General features: G+C 38.1%; 1 protein-coding gene across 2 annotated transcripts in view; it reads right to left on the reverse strand.

Annotated features, from left to right (window-relative positions):
- The window catches only part of ctnna1 (catenin (cadherin-associated protein), alpha 1), an 84912-nt gene that overhangs the window by 50828 nt on the left and 12343 nt on the right, over positions 1–21741 (reverse strand). For both annotated transcript variants that reach the window (XM_061724968.1, XM_061724966.1), the window contains exons 2-7: positions 18558–18675; positions 17283–17478; positions 13783–13949; positions 12210–12329; positions 10710–10979; positions 4455–4658 (exon numbers count right to left, since the gene is read on the reverse strand). In XM_061724968.1, the coding sequence (XP_061580952.1) occupies positions 4455–4658; positions 10710–10979; positions 12210–12329; positions 13783–13949; positions 17283–17478; positions 18558–18662 (1062 nt within the window). In that variant the 5' untranslated portion in view covers positions 18663–18675. The remainder of the gene's footprint in view (positions 1–4454; positions 4659–10709; positions 10980–12209; positions 12330–13782; positions 13950–17282; positions 17479–18557; positions 18676–21741) is intronic.

The following is a 21741-nucleotide window of genomic DNA, read 5'->3' on the forward strand; positions in this document are numbered from 1 at the left end:
AAGGGTATCACAAATATTACATACTAAGGCCTGTTGATCAGTAAATGTTTTATTCTCACCGTGTTAACTGCACTACAGTCACAGTACAGAGCATCTATAACTCAGCGGATAGTGGTCACGAGTCAGTTAGATGGTTAATGGTTTGATGTCTAGCCTCCCAGTCCACATGCTGAAGTGTCTTTAGGTTTGTGCGACTAAGTGAATGATGAGAAAAGAATTGTCTAGAATGCAAGACCAGGCAAAGAAAAGCTTGTGCCCGACTGGTGAATAAGGGTTGAAGTGCAACGGACTCAATGGTTAACAACAATGAAAAGTGCTACAGAAATACAGCCTGCTATCTTTCTACTTTAAAAAAAAAAAAAAAAAATTGGGATGGTGCAGCCAAAGAATTGTCAAGATTTGAAAAAAAAAATCTCAAAATGTAGGTGGCAGCTGAAGAGAATATGCATGCAACAATCTATAGCAAGAGTCTCACCTGCCAATGAACCCATCCAGAACTAAGAGCTGAAGGCATGTTAATAAGAAACCACATGTAAAGCCAATACAGCTGATTAAAAAGGCCAGAATTCACTAGCAAAAGATCAAGGGCCAGATTTGAGAAACGGTCCTTGATGAGCAGTTACTGACAGAGCAATGTTTTATGAAGGCTGTAAATATACTTAAAGGCCTTGGGCACACTAAATCTTTTTTCTTGTACACAGCATTGTATGTTCACTTTTTAATTAGATAAACAAATAGATAACTGACTGCTTGAAACCCATCTTGTAATTGTTTTTGCATCTTTTTTTAATCCAGTTGGTTTCAAAAGCAGGGGTTCAAAAAGAGGGAAAAAAAACTTTGAAAAAAAAATATATAGAAAAAAAATGACCGCTCCACTCCTGTCAGTCCAAAGTTCCCTGACATGCATAATTTTTACAATTTACGAGCAAACCACCATGTCTAGTGATTTATAAATCTCTTCAAGCACAAATCATATGAAATGCAGGTAATATTCCCGAACGGAATTGTGCACTTAGTTTTAAATTGGTGCCATTTATCAGCAGAGTTGATACTCAGACCAGGGCTCCACACTTGTCTTTACTATAAGCAGCATTTCCCAACTAAAACAGACTCAAAAATTCATAGTAAGTACAGCACAATCTACCAAAGTCATATTATAGAAAGGCTCAGCATATCACACGTTAACCATAACAAGTAAGCTCACACTGAACAAATCTAGCTGCTGAATTGTCAAGCCATGCAAACTATGAATGTAAACTGAAACTTAGTCCACAACTGGAAACAAACCAAAATAGTATCTGCAGTATGTATTTGAGAGTTCACATCTAAGCACTTAAGTGGGCTTAAAAAGGAAAGCAACTCTCTGAACCATTAGTGAAGGCTATTTAAGCTAGCCTGAAAATGTCAGTGTTACCTGGTGGGTGACTGCATCTCAGAACAAAGAACCCTCCTCATTTTTTATGATTTCAAGTTTGCTTATTCAGAAGTGACTTTTTCCCTGCCTACACAGTTTGTAGTTCATGTTACATTTTCCTATTGTTTAATGTTTCAAATTTGTTCTCGACTCTGCATATATGACTCAGGCTACACCATGAGCAGGTCAAAACATTTTTTGTTTGAGCTCACATTTTTAAGAAGCTATGCGCGACTTGCTGTGTCATCGGGAGGAAGGTTATACAATTCAGCATCCGTTTTATGGCACTTCTTATTAATGCCATTTGTGATTGGTTTGCTTTGTTTACTACTGCTGTTAACGTTTGTTAAAGATACAAGGGTTTCAGTTTTAGATTAACCCCAATATGTTTTTCACATCATCCCAGACTTGCTTGCTGTCACTTTGAGAAAACACACCAGACCTTTCTTTCATCATTGAATGTTGGAATAAATGCTGGATTTCAACTATTTTAGCCTTTTTAATCAGTCTTGAGCTGAGCTTTGTTCTTGGATTTGTTGAGCCTGATAATAGTATTGATTTGCACACAAGGCTCACGCTCAATATTGGCTATTAATACATTAAATTTTGTGCTATTTTAGCAGTCGGTGATTGAAGCACAGATCTTCACCCAATTGCATTATGGGTCAGCCAGCATAACGATTACATTCTGTGTTAATTGTGAAAGTCTGAACTAGAATGTGTTTGTGTGACTTTAAGTGTAATTATTTAGGGCGAAGTCCCATCCTCAGACTACATTAGCTGTTAGCTCGGGAGACACAAGAACACAGATACGCCAATTATTTGTTTGTAGTAAAACAATCATGTTCGTTCAGTCTCATGAATTCTTTGGTGGGCCACACATTACAAATATCCCACCTTGTGAAAGAAATGTGGGTGCGACATTTCCACAATGACACAACAACAAGGGCTGATCAGATAAGTAGCCATCAGCCTGACAGTCAGAGCAAAATTGATTTTTCCTTAAGGGCACCGAGACTTAGGGCTATTGGTGCATTTAAGCTCCGAGCCGGCCTGGCTCAACGATACAACCAATGTCAAGCTGGGCTGTGTTACCGTGCTAAGACGACCCAAGTTTTGCAATATCTTCAATATATCCAAGAATAATACCGGAACATGCTAAACAAGCTATAAAACAAAAAAGGCTGATTTTCTAGTACAATCAAAAGACAAAAGTATGTAAATTGCTCAGTTGACTGCTTGGTAAGATATACTCTACTGTTGTCCTTTAATGCTAGCTGCCAAGTTCTAGTTCCAATTATGAAGTTATAATGCAGAAATTAAATTAATGCCTGTTGTCTCCACCTAAAAACGAGCGATATACCAGTCTGGATCAGTCACCGGCATGTATGAATTAAACGTGTTAGTGAGTGTACATGTGTGCTTAGTTTGCGTTTCATGTTCCATTAAAAACAAAAATAATGATAGTAAGAGTAGCAATAGCCCTTATCACAACCAATTGTAGACTGAAGCCTTGAAAATTCTAATCAAAAACTACATTTATAATTAGATATAAGAACAAAAAATAAATACATGAACAAAAAAAGAGCAGAAATGTGCCACAATTTATATGCCCATGGGAAACAAAGAAAAGTCAGACAAATAGTGAACTGTAAATAAAAGAACAGAACAAAGAAGAAGACCAAGACCACAACAGAGAAAATTGGAAATGGGGTTCTGCAAGAAGTCAAACTGCTCAAAGAGCACCAAGTAGGAAGATTGCTCTGAGCTATAAAACTATAAAAAAAAAAAGGAGGTCAAAAGACAGTGTCCCACTGCAGGTATGTGTTTTTCATGAAGGTGAAAATGATCATGTATCATATCAAGTTGAAGGAACTTAAATGTCAGTCGATGTACATGTCAAAGCAAGCATCACTCTGTGATGCCAGAGAAACCCCTGACAGATGCTGGGAACAAGGGATGCATTATTAATACAAACTGGCAGGAACTGTTATATTCAACATATGCCATGACACACTGTCATGGCAATATAGAATAATTGAGGTTACAATATGTGGCAGTGCTGGGGCACCATTTAAACCCCCCTCCTATCAAAACCTTTACACTTCACTGGCTCAGTAGACACGTTCCTGTCTTGTTAAATAAATGCCATTAATATTGCATAATTTTCAATGTGGGAAGAATGAATAAGAAGGAAAAAAGACCTGTTGGACCAGTCCTGGCCATTCAACAATGCTGTCATCTTTTGTCAGATTTCTGTTTAACAACTCAGCTTTTCTTTTCAATCTTTTAGTTGTTCTTTTAAGTATTTGTTAGTTCATGAATTAACATTTAATGTCTTTCCTTTTCCATCCACTGTACATCTTCTAATATAAGCCCCAGAACAATCAACGCGTTATGGCAAATATAAGGCATGAGATATAACAGAACCTAGTATGGGCGTAGATTAAACTTGAAGTCTGTATCAGAGGTGAACCATCATACACTAAGAGTTTGACTGCATATCAAAGCTTCCTTATTAAAAAGACGAAATCTATAATCTCTCATAATACATGGGGGGAACACTCACTGGGATACATGGCGAACAACTGGTTTTAACAGTCTTTATACTCTTTCAGAAGCTTTTAGGAAATTGAAATTCTACTGAAAAATGAATAAAACCTTTAAACAAATCATATTTACTTTCAGGACCAAAAAAAAGTCCCAGTTCTCTACTTCACTCTGCTTTAAGCATAAAGATGGAGATATTCTGTCATTTTGGATAACATAATAATCATGACAAGTGGAAATGAAATAAATGTTGGGGCTCATAACCTGATTGTGTACAGTGCGTAGCAGAAACAATAACAAAGATTGCAATCGGTGTAAACATCTGATTAAGAGGGAAATTAAGGCATTCCATTTTTTTCCAATCAATGTAATTAACTTAACAGGAAAGTGTTGACGTAAAACCAAAAGTATGCAATAAGGTAGCAATAACTAAGTAAGAGGTGGTGGTATGGCAAAAGAAAGAAAAAGAGAAGAATTAAAAAACACTTACATTTCCCATATACTCCGATAAAAGGTCCTGAAGAGCCTGGCGAACAGAATTGCATTCAGCCACGATGCGCTCCCTGCGGTCATCACGTGTGCACGAGGAGTCGGCCATGAGGGCAGCACCGCTGATAATGCTCTCAAGGCGCTCCTCCAGAGAAGGACGGAAGCGTTCCTCGCTGAATGCCAGGGGGTCCACAATGATTTGTTTCTACAAGGAAAGGATAGAACCACATAAATAAAACATTTTTATTTTTTTTAAAAGGTATGCTATAACCGATAGCTTCTTGTCCAAATCTTCGGAGAGAAATGAGGCATGAAGGAGGAGGGGGGGTTGGAGGGAAGAGAGATCAGCTGGAAAATCAAAAGAGAGAAAGTCTTTTTTTTTTTGTTACTTAGCACATTAGTCTTTATATTATTCAGCATCTATTAAATTCAATGTACAGAGCGACCAGGCAGGTAGCCAAAAGATCACAGCACACCACATGCATGCAATAATGGCCAGGCCTATTCACAAAGTGCTTTACACTTAGCAAGAACGAGATGAAACAGAAAATCAATGCAAAATTTAAAAACATCTGCTAATATCTGGCTTTTGAGTGCAGCAGGAGAAAATGAGCTTACATTCCTATTGTATAGGGTCAATTCACAAGTACTTGTGACTTCAATTACAGGTCTAAATTCTATTCTTAGATTGCAGTTTGTCCTTTTCCTCCAACCTCAGTTTCCCTGAACTATAATCGTTGTTGTCGCACTCCCTCTCCTCTCTTAGTGATCATCTCTTCTTGTGTGGCCAGTCTTGATATTTTATTTAGCAATACCCTGTGCTCATTTGCACGGCACAGACGTTAACCATTTATCTGAACAAACCAAACGTGTGCCTTGAAATAAAACTTATGATTTCTGCTCTACTGCCGCGTCTTCAATTTGTTCAGCTTTGCACACCATTTTCTATTATTTATGATAGTGCTGTAATTTGGTGTGGTAACGTCCCACAGAATAAAATATGAATGCAAAAGGATCCTTCAAAATTATGTGCAACCAAAACAATTTTGTGCTGAAAATAAAGCACTGTTTTTAATTAAATCCTATAATTTATAATATGAAGTGATTTGTTAGTACAACGAACAAAAGTCCTGAATTAACAAAAGCTGACAAAAAATAATTTTTAGTATTATTATTACTATTATTTTAAATTACTCTATTTCAAAACTATCACATTCTTATCACGTAAAATTATTTTTTGAATACACATTTTACATACAACTAAAATACCTTTTGACGTTTATTTCACTGCCTTTACTTAACTACAAGACCAGAAGAGAAGCAACTAAACCTAGCACAAAAAGTAAGGAAGTGTGTGTTTGGTAGATTATTTCTTTGTTGTAACAATGTTGCTTGGGAATAAATCTTATACCGTTGGAAAGCCTGTTCATATCCCTTCAGGAAATGGTGCCACATTTGTAAGGAACCTGCATTTGTGGGATTAGCAGCAGAGCTGAGTATGCGTGTTGTGCCGATCAACATTTGTCAAATCTCATAAGAGTCTGACAGGAGGCCTGACATCACTGCCCTTAACCGTCAGGCCCATTTGTGCTGGTGTTGGCAACATCTCCACTGGAGCCTGAACATCTGACGGAACGTTATGTTCAGCGATGAGTCCGATTGTTGGATTGTAAGGTCTAAGTGTGGAGAATACAGGGAGAACGCTAAGATGATTGCTGCATTAATAGTTACATCTTTTGGTGGAGGCAGTATGATGGAGCAGCATCTCCCTCATTGGAAAAATGAGGCTCGCCATCATTAGAGGCAATCTCAATGCAGAGAGATATGGAGAGTCTGTATGGTTCTTCTACACGTTACTGAGGGTCTGTTTGTTAAATGGAGAAATTCTTCAATTGCCAACATGTGTTTCTTCAAACTTGAATTATTCAGTCCATCAAACAAGAGTCAAAGTTGTTTGGCATTGGCAGAGAAGATTTGGCAAATGTTTCATGGGCACAACCTACATACTCAGTTTTGCTGCTCATCCCACAAATGCCAAGAAACATTGTTACAACAAATAATCTACCGAAACAAAATTTCCTTACTTTTTGTACCAAGTTTAATTGTCAAGTTGTCCGAAATAGAATTTGTGGCCGAAACCGAAACTAATAAACACTTGGCCGAATACCGAATAATACCGAACAATGGTTCTTCGCAGTTTTTCATTTATTTTGCCAATTTTTTCACCATTGCATAAATCACAAATATGCAGTCACAATTTGTCTTACTGTACTTATTGTATTTTTTCTCATAATCATTTTCATTTTCTCCCCTTCAAATCCAGTTAATCGGGTCGCGGTGGGGCGGGGCTGATCTCCGCAATTTGAAGCCTTGTATAATAATTGTAAAGATCTGGGTTATTTTCTTGGAGGATCTCGTCATTACAGACAGTGAGGGTTCGCGCACCGCATCGGTAGTACGGGCCCTTTTCTCTGCGCTCTCTCCCCGATCTCCTGCGGTGTGCGTCCCGTGACCGTCACCAAGCGGCTTTCCCAAATCCAACTCAGCCTGGATCATTTCTCGTGTCCTCTGCTTTTTCCCTACATCCAGGTAATGATCTGACATGCTCACATGTTTGCTGCATTTAACACTGCACACCCCTCACTCCACGCTGTTCGCTGTTTAATTGCGCCATCACACGCAGTTATTAATTGTTCGTTTTTTTCCCCCACTTATTCCTCCGAACACCGAAAGTGGGTTTTTTTTTCTATTTTTGGCCGAAAAATTTCGGTTAACGAACATTTGGTTCATCACTAGTTGTCAAGCTGGTGAAACACTGCAAAGGACCGAGGTATCACCACCATCATTGTAATTTCTGCATTACAAACCAAATCTGCTATTCTGTGGATGCCTCATTAAAAAATAAATTTGAAAAAAAGAAGCCATTAGAATAGTGGTTTATTCAACAACCTGTCAAAACCCTCTATTCTGTCTCATCTGACCTCCTTTGTGTGTGTGTGTGTGTGTGTGTGTGTGTGTGTGTGTGTGTGTGTGTGTGTGTGTGTGTGTGTGTGTGTGTGTGTGATATCTCTATGGCAACAGGCACACGAGAGACATGGACGACCAAACAGAGGGAGAGCGCGGGCGGTGGGGGTGGGTGGGGTTGACTTGTTTGCTAACAAAGACAGGTGATTATTTTGGATATAGCCAGGATTTCTAGGATGAGAATTTAGCCAGACATGTAAAAAGTAAAAAGGGGGGGGGGGATTTTCTTTTATTTATTTATTATATATATATTTTTTTCCATCATTACATTACAACTTTTGGTTATTTTTTGGTTTATCCCCAAAAAAGGAATGTTTTGTTGGACACGAGAATAACTGGTGCCATGTTTTTGCCTTTAAATATGTTTAAAGGTATGAAAACATTAAAGTGTTCAGTTATAATTGCATAAATTGTCTATATTTCATTACTTTATATACTGTCTTGGGGTTATATTTGTAAAAAATGCTAAAAACCAAATTCTCAAAAATGAAAAACCAAAATGGAACAAATAAAAACGGAATGTGGGAAAAAATAAAACCGATTTCATCAGTCTTTGTTTGCTGCCCTGGATCTGTTTGATAATTCTGCCCCACGATGTTTCTGAAAGCAGTTCTATCAGCATTCTGGGAGCTGATTGGTCCTTACAGCATCATTAGCTGCCAATACTTGCTATTGAATCTCAATATAACACTAGTAGTAATATTTTGCATAACTACAGTCAAGTCATATAATTCATGCAACAGCTCAAAAAACTGTTTTAATAACACTAACCCAAATCAATCGGAATCGAATCGAATCAAATCTTGATAATCGATTCTGAATATTAAGAATCGAATCGATTCTTGACATTTGAATCGATCCCCAGCTCTACTAGATATTACAATAAAGTTTGGTTGAATGTTATGCTGAGATCTAGGAGTACTAGAAAGGAGCATTTATGATTGTCTGGGCTCATTTTAGATCCCAAAAAAGTCTAATCAGGGCAGTTTCCGTTCTGTGGTTAGTTCTGAAACTAGACTGGTGAATATGAAACAAACTGTTGCTCACAGATGTAGTTGCTGGTACACAACCTTTTCAAAGTTAAGATCAGTATTTCTGCAGCATCACATGAGGGAAATATTCAAGACTTTAGGGAGGTATCCTCAATAAAGGTTGTCCCCTGTCAGACAGATACAAGTGTCAAGCAAAGATAATATGTTGCAGAATTGATCTGCTGCACCACATCCTGTAACTGGTGAGACTGAATCATGGTGAAGTCTGAAAAAGTGCTAGTAATATGACCCTGAGTCAAAGAGATGAAGTTACGCTCATTTGTTGACAAAGGTTTTGTTGTTAACAGACCTGACATTGAGCAGAGACATATTTAAGAAGTTTGATGAAAAAGTACGTCATGAAGTCGTGAATCACTAAGAGAGCTGCCAGTGATGACAAAAGTAGTTGTCAAGCAACTGAATAAATCGATTGTTTTGTTAAACATATTTTCCGTCTACTGGTGGAACCGCGAGCTCACCCATGGATGTATTAACACCTTCAGGGCAGAACTCTGCCGAGGGCAATACACAAAGAAAAGAAAATTGTAAACACCGAACCAAAAACATGCTTAGTGTATTTTTTTCTTGACAGTAACGCCCAAATATCTCAAATTGTCATCCAAAACTCGATAAAAAACAGTCCATAACTCACTACTCAAAGCTGCCGGTGGTCGCTCAGCATGCATGTACTATAATGTTTAATATAATCGTACAGCACGCAATCAGAAAGCCCTCATTTTCTACTTTAAGAAAAAAAGTTTACGTTTTTGCACAAACACAAAAAAAACCATCCCTCGCCACAGAAAAGTCAGACATATCACCATGGTGCTTTTTAGACCCAAACAGAGCCACAAAAAGGTCTGATATGTCCATAAAGGTATCAGTGGCAAACTCCAGATAAAAATAAAAAATGCCTGATATTGTCATAACAGAACCTCGTCACTCATATTAAAAGATGACATTTTAAATGAGGAAAAGCATGAACATACTGTTACAACAGAGAGCAATTAAAAACCCTGCATCATATAGCCATGGGCGTACGATAAAGAAGCATGCCAACTTCATCCATTATATGAATAAACACTGTCACAGCAGGAACACGTCAACATGCTGATCAGTGATTTAGACATTTAACAAACAAATGAACTAGAGATAAGTGATGCATTCAGTGCAATAGATAACACAATAAAACTTGTGCTTCTTTGTGACATTGCAGACCTGCCAAATATATAAACAAACCTATAAATTAGATGCATTAAATGTTGATAATTTAATCATCTTTTTATTTTTCATCTCAGGCAGCATTAGGGTAGTTACCTTGTTATTTGACATTTTGTTAGTCCATTTTACGAGTAGTCACATGTTCACATGCATGTTTATCGCATCTTTAACTTGTTTCTTTAGTTTGTTATTATAAGTCTCGAAACCCAGCTATGCGATAATACAGATCTGAAACCCTCTGAACTATGAATAGATTCAAATTAAAACTGAGTCAGCGTTGGATTTGAGAGAACACTGCCATCAGTCTGCAAAAAAAAAACATAATATTAAAAGACCTTTTAGAATAATATAGGTTTAGAGCATCAACAATATTTATCGCTGTGACCTGGAAGAGGATTACGGTTGTTCCCAGTGCTAAAGGGGAACAAAAATAATACTGATGGTATCTAGTTCCTATATTTAAATTCATTTAAATGTTGATTAATATCCATGTCTTCTCTAAAGTGAACAAAAAACTGCCAACAATTATGCGTGCACAATATTCTTCAGTAAAATCCTTCACAAATAGCAGGAGCATAACAGGAGCTTTAAGTAGATACGGGGTAAGTTTTTGGTAAAGGAAATATATTTAAAGCAACTCAATATAAATCTCTATATGAGGACCGTAGTAATATTACACTCCATTTAATACAGAAGCCAATTACGGATTGCAGTAGTATGACTCAAGAGCATACTCAGTGTACCCCAAAGCCATGTCCCACATTGTCAACATATATCGTTCCAGTTTCCACCTTGAGTTATAAACCTTGAGGGTTTTTGATCGGTTTATGATTCAGCCGAGTTGCTACTTAAAGCCGAAAAAGAGAAATCCACACAATTATCTGAACCATTTTTTTTCTCCATCTTCTGAACTGAAGAACTGATGTATACATAGAAAAGGGCAGATAAACCATGACTTCTAAATCCCTTATTTGACTTACATCAAAATTGTTGAGGGCATAAGCCAGCTCTCCACCCCCTGCTGGCTGACCGAGGGCTGGGTCTTCAGTGGTTGCGGCCTGGGCCGCATTGGAGATTCCAGACACTGCATGCTGCAGCTGCTTGTAGATCAGGTCACGGTTGGCCTTGTAGGCTGCCACGTCAGGATGCTGCAGGCAGGCACGGGATGCCGTGTACAGCATGGGGATGTTCCTTTGTAGCACCCCACGCGCAGCAGCCATTTGGTCTTTGTGATGAACATCCTTCAGCTCCTAGCAGGAATTAATGAAAAGGATGGAAACACAAATAAACTGAAGTTTCACTACTCACAGGGGTGGTGAACTTTTAATTTTAAGTGGACCCTTCATGCCCTTATGAAAAAGACTAAGAGTTTGTTATGATGACCCAGATTTATTTCTGTCCCCTGCGGTAACAACACATTAATAATCAGGTCATTATAAAGTGTCTTCGCAATTTAATGTATTACCCTTCAGACCTCGGCATATATCTTCATATGAGGGAGCGGAGCAGATAGTGATTACTGGCATAGATTTATGACATTAAAGAAAAAAGGGGGAGAAACACTTGCATGTTAAAACTGAAGCCATCTCTTCCTAATGAAATATTTCCAGGCTTTTTTTCCCCTCCGCCCAATGCCTCCCATCTATAAGCTCCATTACTTCCCGTATTCACTCTGGATAAACTAATTTTCCATTAAGGAAAAAAACTGCAAGTGCAAGTACAAGTCATTTTCTCACAAAATCTGTGATCCTTCATTTAATTCAAACTCAATGATCACTTCACCATCTATAGACGGGTCAATGGGGAATCTGGGAATTTTCTGGACTTTGATTTTGCAAGATGTTGCTCAAGTGCTTTGAAGCACAAAATTGATAGGCATCACTGCCTTTACATTGTGACATGATACAGTTGCATTATTTAAGCATTTTATAGCATCAAAACTAGCTTGCTTCTACAAAACACTGTCTAAATTAAGTGCAACACGAAAAAAAAGGTTTTTAATATATTGTTATGGGGGTGAAAAAGTGCTGTAATCTTCATTTTCATACTAATCTTCCATTATTTCTTCATAACATCTCACTAAGATACTTTAATTAACATGAACTTGCAAATTCAAACATTTGTTGCTTCAATTGGAAAATGCCTTCTGAAGTGCACCACCGACTTCCACTTGCAGAAGTGACAAATGTGTTTTTTTTTTTTCCCCCTCATGGAGGAATGCATTTTGTCACTTTACTGGTCAGCTTTTTTATTATTATCCAGCCTGTATCACTGGATTTGATAAGATTGTTCATGCTTATTGGATCTAATCAGCCAGCGAAAGTGTAGTGCACTCTTCTTGTTTGTTATGACTGCTGTTTTAATTATTTTTTATGAGGGTAGTAGATCTTATATAGTTGTAGGAACAGTGGTACCCATTAACCTCTACAATCTATCTCATTCCTCTTCTGAGTCAGACTCATTTGCTGAATGTACTTTACCTGCTGTCTCTTGGCAGCCATGATGTTCAGCTTGTCCACCTCTGGTTTCAAGGCCTTGTACTGGATGCCCAACTCTTGCTCTGTTCCTGCATTGCGCACTTTGACCAGATTCTCCTCCACCTGAGGCAAGGAGATGGATAAAGTTAAATATCCATCTAGAAAAACAGGCAAAACAATTGAAGCATTATGTACCACATTTGGCATTCTCATCAAAACAGAGTGATTAAAGAGCAGAGTGGAGACACGGTACGCCAGCAGGCTCTCGATGGACGATATTATTACCACAATTTAGCATGACATCAGTCCATTTCATATCAACTGACAGGGTCAGGTGTCGAGCTGGCCTCCTCAATAACACGCCTCAAAGGTACTCTTAAACACAGGTCGTGTCTGATGTGCATAGGTTGACACAGGATGGCGAGGGGGTCTGCGAGCTCCTCAGCCTCAGAGCCAAGGACGCCATAAATCATCATCTTACGGGAACTGTAAAACATGTTCCAATGTTGGAGTAACTGCCCGTTACATAGACAGTGAGTGGCTGTGCGGGAATCGAAACTCAGGTCACAAACAAATTTAAGAGCCCAAGAAAAAAAGCTCTATGTGGTCAACGACCACAAGGGCAGAAGTGACAGTGAAAGACTGGGGGGGGGGGGCATCCGTAAATCCCGTTGCCATTTATGGAAGCGTGGATCTGGCACTTGCTCCATCAGCCAGCTCTTCTACCATTGGTGAGGCCAACAAGGCTAACTAACACACGATGGGGCCGTCATGTTGCACAGTACCACTCAATAACGCCTCCAATAAGACAATAACACACCTTGCATATACACTGGAAGCACACGTTAAACACGTGTTCTTACTCCAGGGAATGTAAAGGGGCCTAATCTAAAAATGCCTAAAGACTGCCAGAAACATCAACCTGGCTAGCCGCTAGCCAGGTGCATGACAAACAAGAAATTAGCATTAGTCAAAGGCCTGCAAGTAATATTTATGCCAAAAGCAGTAGAAATGCATGTGGTGGCCAGGTCTTCTGACTCCTAGGTGACCTATTCAATATCTTTCTAGGTCACCTGGACAGGAACACCACTAAATAATGAAGCAAAACCTGCGTGGGATGCTTTTAATAGGAGATCTTAATATCTCTATGTCCTTGTTATTACTCTGTGAATAAATTTATTAAGTAAAGTTTTGTATGCATAATGCAAAACCCCAGTTAAATTAAAAAAATACTTTTAATTTGAAAAAGTTTAATTTCTTAAACTCTTAAAAAATAGAGTCCTTCAATTTTTGTAAATGCAAACTACATTTCCCAAAGTGATCGAAGTGTTGGAATACCAGCGTCAGAAATACTCTGGGTATATGTCATCGGTGAGCATTTACTTCTATGCATCATCTTTTTTCTAAATGCACAGAATCACAATTTGTTGCTATAAAAGTCAGTGGAAGAACGTTGTGGTTGGTGGTGGTTGAATAAATGTTGCCAAAAGCATGAATAAACCTCATTAGGCATTTAAGGAGCCATCGCATGAAAAAAAAAAAAAACACGTTTATCAAGTTGAAGAAAATTTCTCACCAGTTTAAGCTGCAGTAGGAGTTTGTAGACATCAGACATGTCTGCCAGGACCAACAGGTGTGTGACCGCTGAAAGGAGGGCTCTGGCAGCGCGAACCATATTGCCCCTCTTCACAGAGGAGCAGGGGTCTTCTGCAAATTCGCTGGAGGCCTGTCTCATTGACTCACCTGAAAAGGAGAAACAAAAGTGACAAATGCTGAAGCCTCGTATATTTCAGGCAAGCGGCAACATTCCAACCGTAAGGATGCTTAGATAAGCATTAGGCAGCTAGTGCTAACCACACGTGAGCTAAACGCAGAGGGGCACTTCTGATGTCAGCACTGAAACATGAGGTTCCTTTGCAAACGTTTGCTGGCAGCTCTGCGTGGGTCGGCTGACGGAGCCAGGGACAAGTCAATTAGGCGGCTCTCTGACTGCAAGACCTCCAACAAGTGGCAGGCAGAGCAACAACAGGTCCCAGTGGAGCTCTGGTAGTCCTCGTTTCAGCTCTAGTAGCACACGTTTCAGATCTTGTTACAGTAAAAAAGGAGAGGTTTTCAACTGAAACTTGAGTTTAAAACAGACTTGTTTTTGTTTTAAATCAGCAACAGTTTGTTTCTTCACCACTTCAAAGCAGATTCTAACTAAACAGGAATATTAACAAAACCTTTGAAGTGTACCTATTTAAAAAGTATCTGCATGATGGCATTCTTCTTTGCACATTAAAGCCAAGAAATCATGCCCAGAGACATTATGATTAGTAATGTTGGCATGTAGTAATCTAGATGAGAAGATGATCTGTTTGAAATCAGTTTCAGTTCATTGCCCACAACGTGTTTACTGGGTCAGAAGTCATTTGATATTTTCAGGAATGTGAAGGACGGGCAGCCGTTTGATGCATTTTTCCCTGCCTGGCTGGTTCAACATGTCACACAGCGCTTCTGCTTCCCAATGGTCATGCCGGCACCAAAAACAAGGTCAAAACTACAACAAAGGCTTTCTCAATTTTTATCACTTTACTGAACACCTTGTAATTAAAAAGGGTTGTCCATATGGTGCACTTTCTGACCTGGAAAAGTTTAACAACCTGATTTAATGGCACTGACATGACATATTTGTAGGCTTGATGAAACATATAAACCTGCCATTTTCAAAATGAATTTGCATTTCTAAATTTTACGTTGCAAAAAGCATTTTAAATGCAAATGCCTTATGCTAAAATAGGAGTGAACGTCAAGCTTGTGCATATGCATTCAATGACTAAAATTTATATAAGGCAACAAAACACATGCAAGGGTTTATAAATCCAGTAGAAATAATGAGCTTGCACATTTCTACCTTTGTGCACAGTTTTACCAGTAAAAGCCCCAAAATCCGATGCATCTGGCCTCAAGTCTTAACATTTTCATAGTGAAGATAACCAAATTACTATAAAAAAAAGGGAAAACAAATTGGCACTATTCTAATAAATATTGAATTTTATATTAACGCTATTTTATTAATAATGTGATACATTTTAAATTAAGGCATGTGCTGCTTATTTGAAAAAAGAAAAAGCTAAAAAGGCCACGAATTATCATCTCATGCAGATTTTCCCATTTCACCCTGACAGCTAGAGCTAAAAACAGTTTGTGCAAATGATCGACTACACAGATCTCAAACAGATATCGTACCCTCAGGCTGTTCTTCCCCCCTGTGAAGAAAATCAATAAGGCCATTTTCAGGGGGCAGATAGTGATCAGTGCTTCTTTAATAAACCTCCATCTATCCAATGCTCCCTTGCACCCCAGAACGTGCATGATGAAATGATTAAAATGTATATCACACAATAAGCCTTCCAAACAGCAGGACAACAAAGATACAGTCAGGAAGGGCAAGATGCAGAGAGCAAGGACACGACTACACAGGAAAAAGCTGGCTAAAGAAAATGACACTGTAAGAAATGTGTACTGAACTTTTGATTTATTTCAAGAAAATGTATATTTTATATATATATATATATATATATAAATAAATAAATACAATTTTATAGGGAGGTTGGAGGGCAAAAAAAGTCACTGATAGACTCATTAGTTAAAGCATTGCATGCAGTCTTTTGTTTTTTTTTCCCCTCAATGTTAACAGTTGGTAAGCCACAGCTGGGTGGTAATGCTCCCTGATTCCACGGCAATGGTGGAGGTATAATCGTACTCAATGACTGTATTATCAGTCTAGACACGCTCCACAGAGCAGCACAACAGAGCTGACAGCCAGACCTAGCCACCAGCTAACAACAGTCTCCAAATTCCAACCTAGTGACAGCTTACCCCAAATACAAATCACATTCCTGGGCTCAGAGCACTGCACATACTATGCAACGACATGTCTTCTACCTCCCAACTACTCAGAGATGAGGACATCTAACTCGCTGGGCATCTGGGGAGATGTCATTTCTAAGAACGATGAAAGCCACCCTTCCAAACCACAGCTCCCTTCTCTCAATGGTCGGCTAGTGTGTTTAAATATACAGTGAATTCATGAGTAAATCAGAGTGGCTCGTGTAGTCGTTAGATGGTAGAACATGCAATCATGAGAAATCGCAATTTCATTCTCTGGTGATCTGATGGTGGACTTCTGTCTTGAGAGTTGAGTCATGAAATTAACTTGAAAGAAGGATGTGTGTGGGCAGCCTCCCGAAAGGAAGGTGGATATTGCAATTTAAATAAATTTGTAATCGGAAACAGCTGCTAACAATTTATACGTGCAACCCTTCCTGCGCTGGGCTGTTTTGATATATGTGCCAATGAAAGAAAAAGGGAAGCATTTTGAGAAGAAAGCAGAGACGGCAGTCAAAGCCTGCGCATCAATCTCAACGCAGAATTAGTTGGTACTCCACTATCCAACCTCGCGGATACAAGGAGGCAAATTCACACCATTACAATTCAAACAAGGACGGACAGCAAATGTATGATGATTTGATGACTTCTGACATGCCAGATGGTTTCGGTTCAAATAGATCAACTGACAAACATCCAGATTTTTTGCCACTGGTGTTTTTTGTTTTTGTCTGCTTCTGACATGTTCTTCTGGCATTACTTAGATCGATGGAGGACTCGGGGTTTCAATGGTATCAGGGTGGCCATTATCCAAATAGCATAGAGATAAATGACATAGGGCAGTGATGGTTTTAAGTCTAAAATGATTGCCACAAAGCTGGTAAAAATAGAAACCGTTGATGTTAATCATACAACTCCTTTCAGAGAAATCAATGTTAGATTGTAGTACACAGATGCGTTTGTCTGCATCTACCAAGAAATGAAGGTGAATTGTCTGCATGCATTACTAAAAAGTCTATAAATAGACTCCCTTCAAATCGCAAAGCAAATAGAAATCTATCTCCAAGTATATTCTTATTTAAAGGCTTTCTACTGAGGGAGATGATATGTACAAACCTCATGATTTATTTATCATCTATCCCATCTTAAGAAGCACTTCTACAAGCTAGAAACGACACACTGTCGCGATATGTCTCTTTAATATACCTTGCTTACGGACATCCTCCACTGCAGCAGTCAGCTCATCCTTTAGGAACTGACTTTCCTTTGCAATCTTCTCTCCTTTCTCGAGGAAGTTCTGGGTAGCGGTCTCGACTGATGCAGCCAAAACATGAGCCTTCTTGGAGCGCCCCTTCTTCTTGTTAGACGGGCCTTTGTTACTGGAATTGACCAAGGTGGTGACCTATGGGAGAGGTTTAAAAATAAACATGCATTCAACAACAAATATTTGCTTTAGGAGCTTAGCTGCATGAGACAAACTATAGGTATTCAAGTGGATCTTTTCTGTTATAAACCGGGTTTATAACAGATGGTAGCATTGTTGTAGGGCTGGGCGATATGGACCAAAAGTCATATCTCGATATTTTCTAGCTAAATGGCGATACTCGATATATATCTCGATATTTTTTCTGTGCCTTACTTGGGGTTTCCCCCAAAGCATTATAGCATAGCATCTCTGTTAGCTTAATTTTTTTCTGAGGCAAACCCTTAAAAAAACAGTCAGTTTTAATACAAAGCCTCGTGCCAAATGTCACACAGGTACCTTTATTAACAGAGGTCTGCACAATATCAACATGTATAAAACAAATGAAATAAAAATAAACTGCCTGCATATATAGAATAAAAATGCTTCTTGAATAAAATAAAACAAATATCCCTTTCCTGCATAACAATTACATTAAAATACACTGTAATTAATACAATGTAGACAGTAACAGGCAGACTTTTCCACTGAGGTTGACAGTTGTGCAAATAACAAAACATTTGTGCAAATCTCAAATAAAACATTCAAGTCAATTTGTCACAAAATAAGCTATATCAAAATCATTTAAAAAAAAAATGTAAAAAAAAAAAAAAAAAAAAAAATTTTTTTTTTTTTAAATTCGATATAAACGATATTGTCTCGTACCATATCGTGTTTGAAAATATATCGATATATATTAAAATCTCGATATATCGCCCAGCCCTACATTGTTGTACTAAATGTCTTTTCTTCACAGGATTAGAATCCGGTTATAGTCTATAATATAATGTGGACTGTATGGTTAAAAACATGTTTTCTTTATAAGATGCTTATTGCCGTTTTAGTTTTCAACAATATATCAGGTGCAAAAACATTCATCAACATGATTAACCATATTTTAACATTTATGTGATTTTACTGTGAAAACAGTTTGCAACAAATCCCCTGCACAAATTAGGCCTTTCCCTATAATGCCATTAAAAACATAAGACTCCGGGAGGACAATGTGGTGGCATTACCTGGGTAACAAGGGGCTCCAGCAGCCTCTCCACAGCCAGAGTACGTATCTCGAGACTTTTTGGGTCCCATTTAAAGTTGATGTTAGCTGTGTTGATGTTTGTCATTGTGTCTGATTCTCTGTGGTTAAAAAAAAAAAGAAAAAAATCGATTAAGTGAAAGGAAAACAGCATTAAAAAAAAAGGACCATATTAAGATATGAACAAACAATTTCCATTAGAAGCACATATGTACAAGCTCCTGCTGCATAAAAAGAATTGATGCTCTCGAAAGAGGTCTGAAACTGCACCAAAATGAGATCAGCAACAAAACCATAAATTTTACATTGATAAATTGTTCCCTGGGGTTGGAGCAAGAGACAGATTCAAGAGATTATAGATAAAATATCAAAATGTCTCTGCGTGAATCACCGCCTGTACTAGAGGTCTATGATAGGACAAACAAATCACAAATGATGATACAGTCGATATTTCTGTTCAAATTGAACAAATGACTGGATATATCGTAGTTTGTATCTTTACTTTTTGCTTGAAATTTTCCATGTACTTATTCTAAGAGTATTTATCTGCTATGTCCACAGTAACATAAAAGGGGTGTCTGTCATTTAAATGACATGGCCTTACAATGGCTATAGTATGGTGTATATTTAAAAATACTCATCAAATTGGAATACTACCTGCAACTTCAATGTATTTATCTTTTTAAACTGACAGGAACTTTTTAAAACAAGTATTAAACCAACTTTAAAAGCTAACAAAATATACTTTACTGGCTTTCACCGGTAAACTCCCCCATCTCACACAGCTGCTTCTTTAACACAAGGCTGAAACCTTATAAAGAGCACTGTTTTATCCAACCTTGACGCTCCACTCTGAAGCACCAGTGGAACCAGTCTAACCGAGCAGAGTCAAGCTGCGTCAGTCACCCTGTAATCTTAATGTAATACTATATTTAAGTTAATATCCATTTGCCAGGACTGGTGGTCTGAAAGCTATAATCTTAATAGATTGTTCAAGAAGAGTAAACTGGAAATGCATCAGAGAAGATGTTCAGAGCTGGTATCACTGGGCATCCTGTAAGATCTGATCACAAGTAGATAGCTCAAAGTTATGTGTGCCCATACCTGGCATTAAAATGCATCCCCACATGAAAATAATCACGTAGACGACATCACACGGTCAGATAAATATCAATAAGGCTAAGAGCACAAGTACTTTGACCTGAACTATATTAATATTCAGATTAGGGCTGTTCGATTAATCGATTTTAAATCGTAATCGCGATTATGTAATTAGAACGATGTTAAAATGTGAAAATCGTAAAATCGATTTTTCAAAAAAAAAAAAAAATTTTTTATTTAACCTTGTCTGCACACATATTAATGATTGATACCATATTAATGATTGATCGAAATACCTCTCAATACCTGTGACAAGTGCCCCATCGGAGAGGCTCTTTAGTGTAGGAGGGGGCATTGTAACATGCCACCGGGCATCCCTCAAGCCAGATGCGGGAGACCGGGTCGTGTTCCTTGCAAAAAACTTGCCAATGTGAATATCAAATGTAATGACTGACATTACACACCTCTACCTCCTTCATGGGTTGCATTATTATTTAGCATGCAAAGACCCAGTTTAGTTTAATTAGAAAATGTCTTGTTTTATTTAATTGGAAATATAACTTACTGTATGTTTGCAAGTGCTGATTTGCTGATTTTCTTTTTCAGAGATAAAACTTTATATTTTATAAAACTTTTTTTCAACTTATTTTACAGAGTTTTGCACTTTATTCATTCATTTTTGGTTTAATAAGAGCAAAGTTTGCACTTAAAGCCCAATGGGGCAAATGTTCAATAAAAAAAACAGCATATTTGAAATCATTTCTTTGCCTTTTGTCAATTCACAAAATAATCGTAATCTTAATCGAAAATCGGATTTTGAGAGAAAAAAAAAAAATCGAGATCTTATTTTTGGGCAAAATCGAACAGCCCTAATTCAAATATAAACATGCTTCAATTTACGTTATTGCTACATACAGATCTATCATGTTACCTAAAAAGCCCCAACATTAAGAAGCAGAAATAGGCTTGACTATAAACATCTGAGGTAAGACCTGTCAAAAGGCGATTCCCAGCACCCACAAGACAGATCCGGAGCTTTGGTGCTGCCCTAACATGTGCTTTGTTCTTTCACTGCAGGAATTAACATAAAAGACAAGCAGGAAGGAACATCTCTGTGGATGATGCACTCTGAGGTTGAGTGGTTCCTTTTCCATAATTACTTTTTTTTTTTCTTTAAAGAAATCCGAGGACATGATAATATCTGATCTGAATGTATTCACACTTAAATGTAGTGCCATCTATTTTTGAGTCAATTATGACCATTTCCTGCAATTCCAAATGTTTTTAAATACTCTTTCTCTGCAATTGACCATCGACGACCCTCCCACCCCACCCCAAAAATAAGTTGGTATGAAAAGAAAATACAGATTTCTGTAAAATACGGCATCATGTATTTTACGTAATTGTCTACACTTGTTGGTATTTTCCAGCTTACCGTCTTCTTCAGTGACTCTTTACAGCAAGCCAAACCCCTATTAGTGCCAGAAAAAAACCTTACTGTACTATAATAGACTTGTGCTGAGCTATGGGAGAAAAAATAAATAAATAAAGAGTCAGAGTATCTGGACGTCCACTTTCTATATGGAGTGTCCTTGAAGATTTTCTGATTAGCCTACAAAAGTTTGAGCAATAATCAAAATGCTGAAGTCTTTGCTGGAGCCAGCAGCCTTTCTCTCAGAGGATGACTGCCAAAGTCGGCACACAGTAACACTGTGGCCCAATTTCGATTTTTCTTTTCAGGCGGTGACAGCGACTCCATTGATTATCTATCAAACACGGAGCAGGCAAGGATAATCAGCAGGCCCTAAGGGCTGACCGGATTCAACAGAAAAGTTGGTCAGCTGTAATGGGAGAACAATAACATGGCTAGCTGTTAACCCGCAATATCAAAGATGCTGAAATGTTTAACATAATAGTAGAGCAGTGGTGTTGACCAGCGGGAGATATAACTAAAATCCTGACAGGGGCTTGCATTTCAGTTGGATAGACCAGTCATTTAAAGTTTAAAGGGGACCTATTATGGCATCCAATACCTATTTTAAACAGGCCATGAATGTCTTAAAAAC

This window comes from Cololabis saira, chromosome 7 (assembly GCF_033807715.1).
Source record: "Cololabis saira isolate AMF1-May2022 chromosome 7, fColSai1.1, whole genome shotgun sequence".
NCBI lineage: Eukaryota > Metazoa > Chordata > Actinopteri > Beloniformes > Belonidae > Cololabis > Cololabis saira.